At 33.4% G+C, this 15,478-nt stretch overlaps 1 protein-coding gene across 26 annotated transcripts in view; it reads left to right on the top strand.

Annotated features, from left to right (window-relative positions):
* BAZ2B (bromodomain adjacent to zinc finger domain 2B) overlaps window positions 1-15,478 on the top strand; it is a 500,560-nt gene that overhangs the window by 354,210 nt on the left and 130,872 nt on the right. For all 26 annotated transcript variants that reach the window (XM_023259353.2, XM_023259354.2, XM_023259351.2 and 23 more), the window contains 4 exons: window positions 3,932-4,142; window positions 9,082-9,174; window positions 9,290-9,351; window positions 13,763-13,828. In XM_023259353.2, coding sequence (XP_023115121.1) covers window positions 3,932-4,142; window positions 9,082-9,174; window positions 9,290-9,351; window positions 13,763-13,828 — 432 coding nt within the window. The remainder of the gene's footprint in view (window positions 1-3,931; window positions 4,143-9,081; window positions 9,175-9,289; window positions 9,352-13,762; window positions 13,829-15,478) is intronic.

Genomic DNA, 15,478 nt, shown 5'->3' with positions numbered 1-15,478 from the left:
CTCTCTTGATGCATAATTTTTTATTGACAGAAAAGCTTATAGCATATGAATCAAGTGATATAAATTCTGTTTCCTTTTTCTAAAGAAACATTCATCGAGAAAAATACTTTTTCTTTTTCCTTCTCACTTATTTTGACGACTCCATGAATTAAGGATGTATTTTAAGCTTCAGGTTTTCCTTACAGTCTATTTCTCATTTTCTGAAACCCAGGAGTCAGAAGACTGTATATGCAGCACAATATATGCAGTTCCCTTAACAAGTATTTACTTTATAAATGCCAAGGGTGGGGGCGCCTGGGTGGCTCAGTCGGTTAAGCAGCCGACTTCAGCTCAGGTCACGATCTCACGGTCCGTGAGTTCGAGCCCCACGTCAGGCTCTGGGCTGATGAGCCTGGAGCCTGTTTCCGATTCTGTGTCTCCCTCTCTCTCTGCCCCTCCCCCGTTCATGCTCTGTCTCTCTCTGTCCCAAAAATAAATAAAACGTTAAAAAAAAAAAAACATTATAAATGCCAAGGGCAAAAATGTAAATGAAAATGTCACTATATTTGGTAAATTTTGGACACCAACATAATCTATTCCTTTCTTGACGTAGGTATGTTTTCCCAGCTGAATAAAACATAACTATGTAAAAATTGTAACTGAATAAAAAAAATAAATTGATAAAACCCTTTAAATTTTGGCTTAAGTTGACTTTATGATTAATAAGATAGTTTAAAAACTGAATGTAGATTCCTTTACAGACTCTTTTATTAGTCTCTCTCTTCTCCAAGTGTCACAAATGTCACTTCTCTATTTTTCAATTTATGTGATGCATACTGCCTTGGTGCCTAAAAGCATAACAGAAAAATAAAAATTTAAACGAATCAAAAGCTTCCCATACTGGTAAACATAAAACTGTTTTGATGACTTTCTTCTCAGTGGTTTGTGGCATTAAAATGCAGTTCGTAGAACTGTTGCTCCTATTGACTTCATTTGAAATCTGAGGAAAAAATTTTTACTTCCTTCAGAATTACTTTATAAAATTAGGGGTGCCTGGGTGGCTCAGTTGTTTAAGCATCCAACTTCGGCTCATGTCATGACCTTGAGGTCATGCCCCACATCGGGCTCTGTGCTGACAGCTCAGAGCCTGGAGCCTGTTTCAGATTCTATGTGTCCCTCTCTCTCTGCCCCTCCCCCACTCACTTGCTGTCTCTCTCTCTCTCTCTCTCTCTCTCTCAAAAAATAAACATTAAAAAAGATTTTTTAAAATTATTTTTCACATGAGAATTACTGCAAATAATTAGTATAGATATTATTTTTAACATACAAATATGGATTATGTTCATTTGGGTTTTTTGACACAATTCTTCTGTGACATAATCTTGGTCATGCATGCTTTCGTGGCTGAATATTGTTGTCAGTCACTTATCAAATATAAAAACATCTTTGTAACATCAATCAATTACATATAGAGGTTAAGAGCCCAGGTTTTAGAGTGAGATAGTCCTAGGTTCAAAATACAGTTCTATTCCTTGTTGTCTCTGTACCTCAGGAAATTATTTAACCTTACTGGATGTGAATTCCCTCAGTTGTAATGTTGGAACAATAAAACCCACCATATTAGAAGTGTTGTGAACATCAATGTATTGAAAATGCCTGGAACAAAGCACAGTGCTTGCAATGTGGGATGTAACTCTCATCCAGGATGGTAGCAGGAGTAGTATTTGTATTTTTAATACCCATTGAATGAGATAATCAAGATTTCTTGCCCCAGATTAGGAATCACGGAATAAAAAGTAACTCAACAACTTTTTATTGCTTTTGGTTGCAGAACTGACTACAGTGGTTCAAGCTAAATTCCTAGTTTAACATTCTTTTAAGAAGAAAGCACATTTTGAAAATTTCCTTAACCTTCATATTAAAGGAATTATCTCTCTCTCTTTATTTATTTATTTTGAGAGAGAGAGAGAGAGCATGTGCAAGTGGGGGCAGAGCAGAGAGGGGGGAGAGAGAATCCTAAGCAGGCTCCACACTGTCAGTGCAGAGCCTGATGCAGAACTCTGAACCCACAAACTGTGAGATCATGACCTGAGCCAAAGTCAGAGCTTAACTGACTGAGCCACCCAAGCACCCCTAGAGAAATTATCTCTTAAAAAATCAAGTAACAGGGGCACCTGAATGGCTCAGTTGGTTAAGCGTTCAACTCTTGATTTCAGCTCAGGTCATGATCTTCGGCTGTGCTGACAGCACGGAGCCTGCTTGAGATTCTCTCATACTCTCCCTCTGCCCCTTCGACACACACACCCACACTCTCTCTCTCTCTGTCTCTCTCTCTCTTTCTCAAAATAAATATTTTTAAAGAAGAAGTAAGAAATAAAACTATTTTAAAAGGGTGCCATTCTTCTATCTGAACATATTACTTTAGACAATAAGAAGGTAATATAACAGTGTATTTGTTTTGATTGACATATTGAGGATAATTAAAACCAGACTCAGATTGTATCTATGCACTGAGCAGTATTATTCCTATAATGCATTAGCATTATGGTAGTTTATGTGTTTCTCTTGGTGACTTATAATGGGAAATCTCAAATATGTAATATATACGATGTACCCATCATCAGCTTTAGAAATCATATAGCCAGTATTGTTTTACATATGTCCCCATCTGCTTCTACTTTTCCATTTGCTGAAGCAAATCTTACACGTCTTGTTTTATCTGTAAAATATTCAATATGTATCTCTAGAAGATAAGGACTCTTGTTTTTTACAAGAGTACCATTATCACACTTTAAAATTATAATTTCTGGATACCATCAAATGTTAGGCATTGTTCACAGTTTCAGTTCTTTAATTATTCTAATTTTCTGAAGGTTTTATATTTGAATCAGTATTTAGATAAAATGTATTTGATACATCTTTTAAGTCTCCTTTAATCTTACAGTTTTTTTTCCTTAAAATTTATTTCTCAAAAAAACTGAGTAATTTGTAGAATTTCCTACAGACTTAATTTTGCTATGTAGTTTAACATACACTTCTTATCCTATTTTTCCTGTAAAGTTATAGTAATTAGGTCCAGAAACCTCATCACATTTAGGTTTGATTCATTTGGTAGAGGGCAGGATTAATTTATAGGTGATGGGGTGAACCCACATTAGAAGGCTGATGTTTACCTAGTGGTCTCTCTTTCTGGTGATTGACAACCATTCAGGTTCAATGCTTAGATCCCTGAATTCATCAGGTATTACATTCCTTCTTGATTTATTATCTGTAATATTTCTTTTTTTTTATTTAATGTTTATTCATTTTTGAGAGACAGAGCATGACGGAGGTGGGGGGGTGGTGGGGCAGAAAGAGAGGGAGACACAGAATCTGAAGCAGGCTCCAGGCTCCTAACTGTCGCACAGAGCCCAACTGGGGCTCGAGCCCATGGACCATGAGATCATGACCTGAGCTGAAGTCAGACACTTAAGGACACTTAATCGACTGAGCCACCCAGGCACCCTGTAATATTTCTATAAAGAGAAACTTCCTTCAGTTATTTGGATAGCTTCATGCTTGGTTGAACTGATAATACAAGAAAACAATCCATAGGGGTGTCATCACACAACTAATATTTTCAAATATCTGTCAACTTTATGGTCATTATAGTTTGGAAATGTGATTGATATATCTCTATTTATGGGTTTATGGATACATATGTTTATAAATATATTTTTATAGATCTAGATCTCTATTTAAAGTTGAAGTCATGAAAGTAAGAAAACCAAAGATATGCCAAAGGCCATGAACAATTATAGATATAAATTTAATTAAAAATTAAAATTTCTAAGCTTTATACTAGCTTTATAAATTTCAGAATATCTGAATTTACATAGAATTTTCTGACACATTGATCACTTATGTTTATTTTTCTTTTAATATAATATTTCTGTAAAATGTTAATTAAAAGGGAATGCAGTGGTGTCTTTTGAAAGAAGAGGATGTCATTCCCCGTATCAGGGCAATGGAAGGCCGTAGAGGAAGACCACCAAATCCAGATAGACAGCGAGCAAGAGAGGAATCCAGGATGAGACGTCGGAAGGGTCGGCCTCCAAACGTGGGAAGTGCTGAGTTTCTAGACAACACAGATGCCAAATTGCTAAGAAAACTGCAAGCTCAAGGTAAGAGATAGAATGACATTGTAGATCATACTAATATGTCTACGCATTTCTTATGTTTTTGAATATGAATGATACTGCTCTCACTTTCTGAAAAGTAGATATTTGTGTTAGAATAAAAATGAGAAAATAAGGAATCTCACTGGTAACTGGAGTTCTTTGATTAGGTAAGCTCCTTTCAAGAGCCATACTCATAAACACATCAGATCTTGTGTGTTTAGAATTACAAAGGTGGGGGATAAGCTTTAAAGGCTTGCACAGAAAGGGAATCACCCAGCACTTGGCACATGCCTTAAGGTGGTGCCAACCTTCTGGAAATTCTCATTTTAACAGCTCCCGATTCCTTGAGGTGGTACAAGGGAATAACTCCAAAATATGTGGATCTGTGGAGTAAATTTTCAGTCAGAGAACTCCAATTACTGGTAAGTAACCCCAGTCTTTTTAGTTTGGGTTCTTTGTAGTCTGGATATATCACATATATTTTCAAAATGGACAACTAATAGATTTAAATCATAATTTATTTTAAGATCACCAGAAAGTATTACTTTTCAAGCACAAAGTGCTCATAATAACCTCAAATGTATTGTAACTGAAAGCTACACATAAATTATCAACATGAAATTACCATGCTATGTCTGACACAGAAAGCTGACTAAAATAAAAGAGTTCTGTATGAGTTTGATTAACTAGGTACAAATGTGAAGCCTCTTAAGGCTATCTGAATATACATCAAAAGAGATGTATTGGTGTCTTATATTCACAAGCATATATAAAAACATATAAATCAATATAAAATAAAAGCTTGATAATAAAAATTGACTTGAAAGACTAACAGGATTTTACTTCTTTGCGTGTTTTTTTCTTTTTCCGGAAGAAAATCTTGATTTATTTCTCTTTATTGTAAACACTATCATAATATTGACTTCTTTGGAGCTGTTTTGTTTTTATTATAAAATAAACACCCACAACAAAACTCAAAGAATAGAATGCTTTACAAATAAGACACTTGTTCTCACTCACTTTAAAATAAAAGACACTCATGAGCAGCATCATTATTAACAGTTTTTTATAAATCCATCCAGAAATGTGTACACACACTCCTACATACACACACACAGTCATGTGACACAATATATGTGTACATATACATATGTAATATATTGTATCATATATATCTTTTCATTTGTAAAATAGATGGGCTTAAGTACATCCTATTCAACTTGCTTGATTTATCCACTTAATTTATTCCACCTAATTTATCTCGAACATATTTCTATATCTGCACTTAAAAATCAACCTTAGGCTTTTACTAGCTGAATAGTAAAGTGATGCCACATATGGCTCTACCATACTTCAGTTAATCAGTCTCTTTTGATGACTATTTGAGCTGCTTCCCAATCATTGCTACCACAAATCGTCCTGCAATAAACACATATTACACATTTATTCATATCCTTCTATAGGTATGGCTATTTCATAGTATAAAATTGTAGAGAGAGAATCTTTGAATCAAAGGGTATGTGCATTTTCAGTTTTGGAAGCTAGCAGGCAAATATTGTCTCCAAAAAGGTTGTGCTGATTCATAGTTCCACTGATGGCATGTAAATTAACTATCTGGCATGTAACTTAATGTCATATAAGTTTTTCTCTCTTGTATGTTAATGAATTTTTTTAGTTTGCTTGTTTATGTGTATATGTATGTATGTATGTATGTAATCTCTGTACCCAATGTTGGCCTCAAACTCATGACCCCAAGGTCAGGAGTCACATGCTATTCTGACTGAGCCAGTCAGGAGCCCCAAGAGTGAAAATTTTTTATGTTATTTTATTTGGTTTCTGTTATGATTTTTATTTCCCCTAAATAGTTATTAGTGAAGGTTGATAAAAAGTTAATATATTAAGAGATACAGCTATAAATGATGGGTTTTTAAAATTAACATTGTCAATAAACCACTGACTCTTCTGATGAATGTATAATAGTGATGAGTGTGCATTATTTGCATAAAATAAGAAAGCTTGAAATTAACGGATACCCAAAGCATGGGCTCTCCATGCATGTCTTGAATATCTACTACAAATACTATTAATACTTAGTACCTAAAATGGCAGCTTTATATATGGAAAATTAACTAAATTTTATTTTAACAAAATAAAAGGCAATTATTGAACTTTTACCCAAATGTTTTTTTCTCCCTTGAGATTTCAAATTGGTTTGTATTCTGTTACATAAGTCTCCCTTGTTGTATTATGTTGCATTTTGCAAATTCTGTTACCTTTCACAAGATTATGTATATGTTTTTTCCTCAACATGTATATAAATGTTAAATATTTAAAAGTAAATTATTAATATTTACCAGCATATATGGTAAAATATTCATTTTTTTTTCTTGGGAAGAAAGGAATGAATCACTTTATCACTCCTTTTATTTCTAAAAGGCTTCTACATTAACAGGTTGAGGGGGTTATTTGAAGGTATTCTAGAAGTTTCTGTCATATTATCCTACTAGGCCTCACCTAGACTGAAATACTGGACTTAATTTGAAGTAAAGTTCAGAACAGCAAAAAAATGCAAATTTTGAATGTACACCCAAGCATTATGACAAGAGAATTCTCTAATTTCTCTAGAAAATAAAGAATCTGGCAGTTTTGATATGAAAAGGACTATTGACCTAATAAATAAACCTGCCAAAACTATTAATACTTTAAATTTTCTAAGATATGAAATAGTACCTCTTCCTTTCGTATGTCATAGAATCTGAGATGCCATAGTCATTGCAATGTACCATTATTTCAAGATGTACCACTACAAAAGAAAAGTACTGCCAATTGTCACACATATTCTGATTTTAGACTGTGTTTAAAAATTGCATCGTAGAACCAAAGAAAATGTCGTATATCTAAAATATCCCTAATTTTGTGTGAAAATAAACTATTTCAAAAGTAAACTTTTATCTTTAAATTAAATGGATAGGTAATTTCTTAATCCATAAAAGATCTTTTTCAAATTAATATTTCAAAAGTTATTTATGGGTTATTGGAGGATTGGAGATATATTTTAGCATCATCTTCCATTAACCCTTCCAGTTTACTAGATAAAGTTAGACGCTTTACATCCCCTCCCCTTTTTTAAAGTCTTATTAATAGAAAATCAGCCATAGTAACCAATGTCACTTCTGCTGTTACAGGACAGAGGGTTAAGTTCTTATCTAAAATCTCAAGGCACTCAACTTTTCTTAAAGGTTTTTAGAACTAGGATCATATAAACTGTGAAGTCAGAAAGACTTGGGTTTATATCTTGGCTTTGTTATTTAACCTTTGTGAGCCTTAGTTATTTCTTTTGTAAACTGGGCATAATGTTGCCTATCTCATAAGATTGTTATGAAGATTAAATAAGTTTATGTAAATTTAATACAACAGTTCAATAAATGGAAAAAATTAGTAGAACTCCAGTAATTAATATTCATTATTCAATATAATATATAGATTTCTTAAAACTCATCTGCTACAAAGTTTAAAATAATGTCTAATGTAAGGTGGTATTTTATGAGTGATACTATGATACAGCACTTTATTTATTTATTATTTATTTATTTATTTATTTATTTATGTTTAACGTTTATTTATTTTTGAGACAGAGAGAGACAGAGCATGAACGGGGGAGGGTCAGAGAGAGAGAGGGAGATACAGGATCTGAAACAGGCTCCAGGCTCTGAGCTGTCAGCACAGAGACCGACGCGGGCCCAAACTCACGAACCGTGAGATCATGACCTGAGCCGAAGTCAGACGCTCAACCGACTGAGCCACCCAGGCACCCCATACAGCACTTTTATAGTTAAAAATATGCTGACAAGGTTTGCCAGCAGAAGAAAGCATGACATGCTTTCCATGTCAGTTACCTGTTGCCATAGTAATGTTGGAAAACAACCAACCACACAATTTCAGTAATTTATAACACTAAGCATTAATTGTTGCACAAATCAAAGCAGCTGGAGGTAAGTTAGGCAGCTCTGCTGATCTTGGCTGGGTGTTTTCACACACGTGAAGTCATCTGACTCCATGTGTCCCAACCTTCAGCAGCCTCGCCCAATCATGTCTTTATAGTAAAGGGCAAGCAAGGCACAAGCGAAGAAATAGAAAGAGTACAAGTATATTTTCAACCTTCTTTGTGTATCACAACTGCTAACATCCTATTAGCTAGTGAAGATCACATGTCTGAACTCAGAATCAAGGGACAAGAAGATAAATATATGTCACCTCTTGATGAGAGGAACTGCAAAGTCACATTGCAGATGACATGGAAGAGGGAAGAATGAATAGTTGGGGCCACTCGTCATGTCAGTCTATCCCAGTTTCATGCAGTTGTCCTTAAAAATTATGAGAACTAAGTTGTCTTTAAAACCCCTTGACATTCTGTACTTTTTATTTAGGAGATTTAGACCCTCTCCTTCATAAATGAAAATGTCACTGGATTCAGAAACTACCATTTATATAGCTGATTGTGATACTGAGTTTTGGAGGCTTTGCATTTGTTCTATTTTGAGTCCTTTTTCCTTTTCATGTATTTTGTTAAGACCAAAGCTAAAGCACTATTTTTGCATACTAGCTACTACTTTCCTACGAAGTGGGGATTACACAAAATGTGAAAAAAAAAAAAAAAAACTGATGTGCTCAGATTACCCTTTGTGAAGAGAATTAAAAGAAGTATCATTTTTGTGTAGTTCTGTGTGTGGGATCTTCTTTGGTGAAATAATTTAGCAGTTTCTAGGGAAAATAAACATGAAATTTGCTGCCACACCATTCTCTCAGTTGGTATCTAACCTTAGGCGATTTTCTTAAAAATTATGTCTTTTCATGATGATACCAGTTTCACACAGTCATTGTTTCTAGGTTAACATTTATGTCAAGTTGTTAATAATATTTCTTGAAATGTTGTGTTTTTCAGAAATAGCCAGACAAGCAGCGCAAATAAAGCTTTTGAGAAAACTTCAAAAGCAGGAACAGGCTCGGGTTGCCAAAGAAGCTAAAAAACAACAAGGTAGGTGATTTAAATGAAAACATAAACATCAAGAGTGAGTGTTGGGGAATTCTATAAGAAGTTTCTCCTCTTTGTTTCCTTGCTGATGATATCTGTGCTTCGGTTTTCACCACAGCAATAATGGCTGCTGAGGAGAAGAGAAAGCAAAAAGAACAAATAAAGATTATGAAACAACAGGTACGTTTATGCATTAGAACTGATTTTTAAAGCACAAGTGTTATATTGAGGCTTTATTGGCATATGTAGATATGTACATTATTTTCATCTTGATTTCTGAAATAACCACATTTCACATTAATATTATGTGAAATCACTTAGAAAGTTGTCATCTTGCATTAATTAAAATTCACCTCATTTTTGAACCAAGTCTCATACTTCCAAGTTTTTAAAGCTTACCAAATAGTAGATTTGTATAAGTATTTTTAATATCCTGATAGACTTTGAATATAGGTTGACATCTGAACAGCTTTCAAACTTTTAAAATTAATTATCAATAAATGAAGGCTATTGCTTAAATGTTTAGATTTTAGTAAGAGAAGCTTCTTCTTCTGAAATACATAAAATATACATAGAAAGTTAAATTCAAGTTTATAGAATAAGGTTTGTCTCCACTGCTTCTGAATGCTTAAATATTCTTACTGCAAAAAAAACAAAAACAAAAACAAAAACAAAAACAAAACAGAACCAAGAATGCACTATTTCAACATATCCAACATTCTATCTTCTATCTATAATCTCTCTCCCCTATGTAGTTTTCAAAATTAAGTACAGGTAGGTGAAATGATTTTTAAATTTTTATAAGTGAATTAAGAATTCATGCAATGGCATGACAAGATATTGAGCATTTAAGATGTGAGGGTGTGAGCTACTCTCCCATCTCCATGTATTCGTATAATCATTAAAGCAGAAAGGAAATGAGGGAACTACTATTCATTTAATATTTTGAACAGCAAGTAGTTTTTTCTGAGTATGAAATGAAGTAAACTGTGTTATTATATAAATAGCTGCTAAATAAATGGCTTGGGTTGGATGTGATGTGGGATTAGAGACAGTTGATGTGGAATGGGGAGTCAGAACTTAGTCTGTAGTCAGGCAGCCAAGAGTTGAATATGGGCTCTGCTGCATAATATTTTTGTCATCTTAGATGAATTATCCTCTTTGTCTCTATTTCCTCCATGGTAAAAGGAAATAACCTCATTATCTAATGATTAAACGAGATCTTGGAATGTAGCATATATACCACAATGCCTGGCACAAACAGATGTTCACTTTTTAAGAGACAGATATTAAACACCAAACTATATGGTATACTCCTCACTGTAATTTAATGTGGTCAATTGTAAACTCAGATTCATTCCTTAGTTTGTTGATTGTAACTGCTAAAGGCACTGTATATATATTTATCAAAATAACATAAATATTTATTATATATTCCATGTATATGTAAAAATAGTCTATATTTTATTTTAAGTGAAATACTAATTTTTTACAGCTTATCCTATTTCCTAATGCCTAGAGATGCACCAGATTTCATCAGCCTCTGAAGTTCAGTTTTGTGTTCCTAAGCTCTTAAAGTGGCTACACCTTAAGCCTACATAGTTTTTGCTGCTCATCAAAAAAGCATTGGGGTCCCAAGGTTCCAGCAACATGAATACAAATGAACTAATCTTAGATATTCATCAAGATATTTGTCTGAGACTAGTCTTTTAATACCACTTGACTTATTCGTTGTTGCCAACAAAGTGAATCAAAGTCTAGCATGGGTTTACTCACATAGTCACAATGCCTATTTTAAAGTCAGCATTAGATCTAGGATTAAATAGTATCACATGCTTCTTATCGTCTGGATTCTTTATTCCACCTAGTAGGCCCCAATATATCAGCATATAGTCCTCAAAGCAATTTTCAAGAGACTTGCAGAAGCATTATTATGAAGCAGAAGGAGCAAAAGCGTTGGAATCTAACCAGGTCTCTATATTTAGTATTTGATGTTAGGCAAAATATTTACCCTCCAGCAATTTCAATTTTCTCTTAGGTTAAAAAAAAAAAAAAAGATAACCACAACTCCTGTGTTTTTGTTTTTGTTTTTTTAAAATATTTTTACATTTATTTATTTTTGAAAGACAGAGAGAGAGAGGGTGACAAATAATTCGAATCAGGATCCAGACTCTGAGTTGTCAGCCCAGAGCCCAATGTGGGGCTCAAACCCATGAACCATGAGATCATGACCTGAGCGGAAGTCAGATGCTTAACTGACCAAGTCACCCAGGCGCCCCTGTTGTTTTTTGTTTGTTTTTGTGTTTTAAAAAAAAATTTTTTTAACGTTTATTCATTTTTGAGACAGACAGAGCATGAATGCGGGAGGGTCAGAGAGAGGGAGACACAGAATCCGAAACAGGCTCCAGGCTCTGAGCTGTCAGCACAGAGCCTGATGCGGGGCTCAAACTCACGGACCGCGAGATCATGACCTGAGCCAAAGTCGGACGCCCAACCGACTGAGCCACCCAGGCGCCCCATGTGGTTTTTTTTTTAATGATCATAAGATATTTTAAGTAAAGTGCCCAGTTCAGTGATTGGGTACTCAATATTATAAGGTGAACTTATATTATAATAATTTATAAACAAGGTTTATCTCTGCTAATGCTAATGACAGCACTACCAAATATATGTACATATATATGAATCACTTGGACAGCTAAGATAAAGCTCTGAGTTGAACTTAAGCCCAAGATTCCATACCTATCTCTGTGCCTAAGAAAATAATAAATCACTTTTGCTGACTTGAGAATATACCATTTTATAACCTTATGATTAACAAGAGCAGGAAAATTAAATCACAAGTGTGCTTTACTTAGGTCTCAAGTTCTAAACTAAATAAATATATCAAGTGTGGATCGAGTACAGCCTTCTCTAAGACTGGAATGAAATAAAAGATACTCTTGGGTTTTTATGTTTGGCAAGCTATAATTAATATTCAATACCAAGTAGGATCACCAAAAACAAAATTATGGAATGTAATCAGTCTTCTAAAATCAGAACAGTAATTTCAGAAATCTCCTTTTCCTGCAGTAGAGAGCCCTGCAGGGAATCAATAACATTAGTATGAGGAAAAAAAGGAGTAAGTTTAAAAACATGTTAAAGCAGCCATTCACAACTATGTGGATGGAACTAGAGGGTATTATGCTAAGCGAAATTAGTCAGAGAAAGACAAAAATCATATGACTTCACTCATTTGAGGGGTTTAAGAGACAAAACAGGTGAACATAAGGGAAGGGTAACAAAAATAATCTAAAAACAGGGAAGGGGACAAAACAGAAGAGACTCATAAATATGGAGAACAAACTGAGGGTTACTGGAGGGGTTGTGGGAGGGGGGATGGGCTAAATGGGTAAGGTGCATTAAGGAATCTATTCCTGAAATCATTGTTGCACTATATGCAAACTAACTTGGACATAAATTAAATAAATTAATTAAATAAAAATTTAAAAATAAAAAAGAATTGTAATAAAAAAACAACATGTTAAAGCATAGCTTCAAAAGGTACACTAGCATCCGGAGATTGGAGTAGGTATTGTAATAGAAAGCAGTGTAAAATGGGTTGGTTCTAGAAATCCTAGGAACAGTGCAATTTGCAAGCAGGACAATTGGGGTTGGTGGGGTTTTTTTTTGTTTGTTTTTTTGGTTTTTTTTTAAACTACATATTCTTATCAGGGCCAATTTGGGAATTTCAAAGGGATTTATGAACATGAAATTGTTAACAATGTGCTTATAGCATATGGCATCATTTTAAATCAGCTGTAAAATTCTTATCAAAATTTACATGATCACTGAATTCTAAAACAATACCTAGAACATTAAATTTAGACAATGTGAATACCTAGTATGTTGTGTGAATTATTCCTTACAATGTTAAATTGTAGTTTACCCATTTTAAAATAATGTTAGATTACTTCTGAATTTAGCTTATTGTAATGTGATGTTATCATGTTATTCACTATGTGAAATAAGAAATTATGGTATGGAAAAAATTGTTAACCTATTACAATTGTATAGCACTATACACTTTTTTAAGAATTGTAATTGTGTCATGACATAGTGAGTAAAGGGTAAGCACTTCTCCCTGTTTTATACAAGAGTGGTTATATGTTCAAGATCATGTAATGAATGACAGTAACTCAGAACTAGCTTTAAGTTTTCTGATTCTTGATGTATTATTTTTTCTGATCATTCTGACCTATATTTATTTCAAAGTAGGTATTACTTATGCTTGCAAACAGGCTAAATGAGTTTAATTACTTTGGTTTACCTGGCTTCTATATACTTAGTTAGAATTTGTATTTTATAAATTGTTTTGAGAAATTTTGTAAAATCCTATTAAGACATGAATACATATATATATATATATATATATATATATATATATATATACACATATATATATATATTTGTGATGCTAAGCTAAATCATTAAGTTTTAGATCCAGCATGGGCAACCTTTGGTAAATGTGTACTTACCTTAAATTAATTTCATTCCGCTTAAATGTGTTCATCTACATATTTATTGTCTTAAATTATAACTTTTTCTACAGGAAAAAATTAAAAGAATACAACAAATCAGAATGGAAAAAGAACTTCGAGCCCAGCAAATTCTAGAGGTAGAGCTCTTAAATTTGATATAATATATCTTAAAGTTTACAAAAATAAAAATTTTACCCACATATTCTCTCACTCATACAAATTAATACATTCATCAGAAATTCTCTTTAAAAGTAACGCAGAGTAAGATCTTATCTGAACCTTATTTAAGTAGCAAGCTAATCTAATCCTAATTAGTCTAATAAAAACCCAGAAAATAAGACAAAATAAAGAGGAAACCTCTGAGCAGACAATATAGTTGTCATAAAGTTCATGTGCTAAAACTCATACTCTTTACTTTTAGAAAACTCATTCGGACATATAGTTAGATATTTATTTTTAATTTAGAAATAAAACATTACAAAAGTAAAAGTAAATTTTAAATGTAGAAACAGTTTAACTAGGTTGATTTTCTGGTTTCTATTATATCCTTCCCCTGAAGCTACTGGAATAGGGCTAAAGACATATGTTGGCAACAGCAGAAGTAATAGCCAAAAGACAGCAAGGGAAAAATGCAGAAAAACTCTAACCCGCATATATAGGAATTAAAAAACCTAGCAAGAGCATGTAATTTTTAGTTGAATAGCAAGCAATTTTCAACACCTTAATGGCCAAAATACATTACTCTATTGAACTGTGTAGTATAATAACTGATGTTCAGAACAATTGTCCTGAGTCATCAAGAAAAAGCTAAATTATGTTTAGTGGTACTATGTCTAAACAGGCATAGGTCTCAAAATTATTTTCATCCATAAATGTAAAAATAAACTTTTAATGTTTAAAATTATTATAACCTCTCAGCTATTCAGAAACTATTGCTATGTAAAACAATTCTGAGGACCCCAGATAATTGAGGTTTTCTGTTTGTTTTTTTCCATCCAGAAATATACAGATATTTCCTTAACGCCTTCAAATTAATTTTAAAACCTCTCAAATAGTAAATATGCTTATCTTAAAGTAAACTGATAATAACTACTAGATAGTTATAAAACTACAAGATAGTTAAAGACTTTAAGATTGTGAAGCTCAAATTTGATGGCACAATCTTAATAATCAAAATATGCTTCATGAAATATGTTTCCATCCTATTTAAAAAAAAAACCTTTAATTAACCACATTGCACAGCTAGGGAAACTGAGATTTAATGTGTCATTTAAATCATCTGAGGAACAGATTTATCTCAAATTTCAAGTGTTGAAGAAATTTCAAATAAAGTGGACGGACATGTGCATTTTTATGTTACTGATTTATTCATAAAGTAACTTTTTTTTAATTTTTTTTTAATGTTTATTTATTTTTGAGACTGAGAGAGACAGAGCACAAGTGGGGGAGGGGCAGAGAGAGAGGGAGACACAGAATCGGAAACAGGCTCTAGGCTCTGAGCCATCAGCCCAGAGCCCAACGCGGGGCTCGAACTCACGGACCGTGAGATCGTGACCTGAGCTGAAGTCGGACACTTAACCGACTGAGCCACCCAGGCGCCCCTCATTAAGTAACTTTTTTATCAGTTAAAATCCACCCCATTTTCTAAACTTTCTACAGCAATCATGTTTTACTTTTAAAAACTATAAAAAAGACAATACATGCTACAAAATGTTTTTTTCTGTGTTTAAGTGTTAAAATAACATCAATGCTTAGTAATTTCAGACTTTTAACAGAGTTTGAAGAGG

This window comes from Felis catus, chromosome C1, assembly GCF_018350175.1.
Source record: "Felis catus isolate Fca126 chromosome C1, F.catus_Fca126_mat1.0, whole genome shotgun sequence".
Classification (NCBI taxonomy): domain Eukaryota; kingdom Metazoa; phylum Chordata; class Mammalia; order Carnivora; family Felidae; genus Felis; species Felis catus.
Note: the sequence above shows the minus strand (reverse complement) of the source record. Positions and strands in the feature narration are given on the sequence as shown.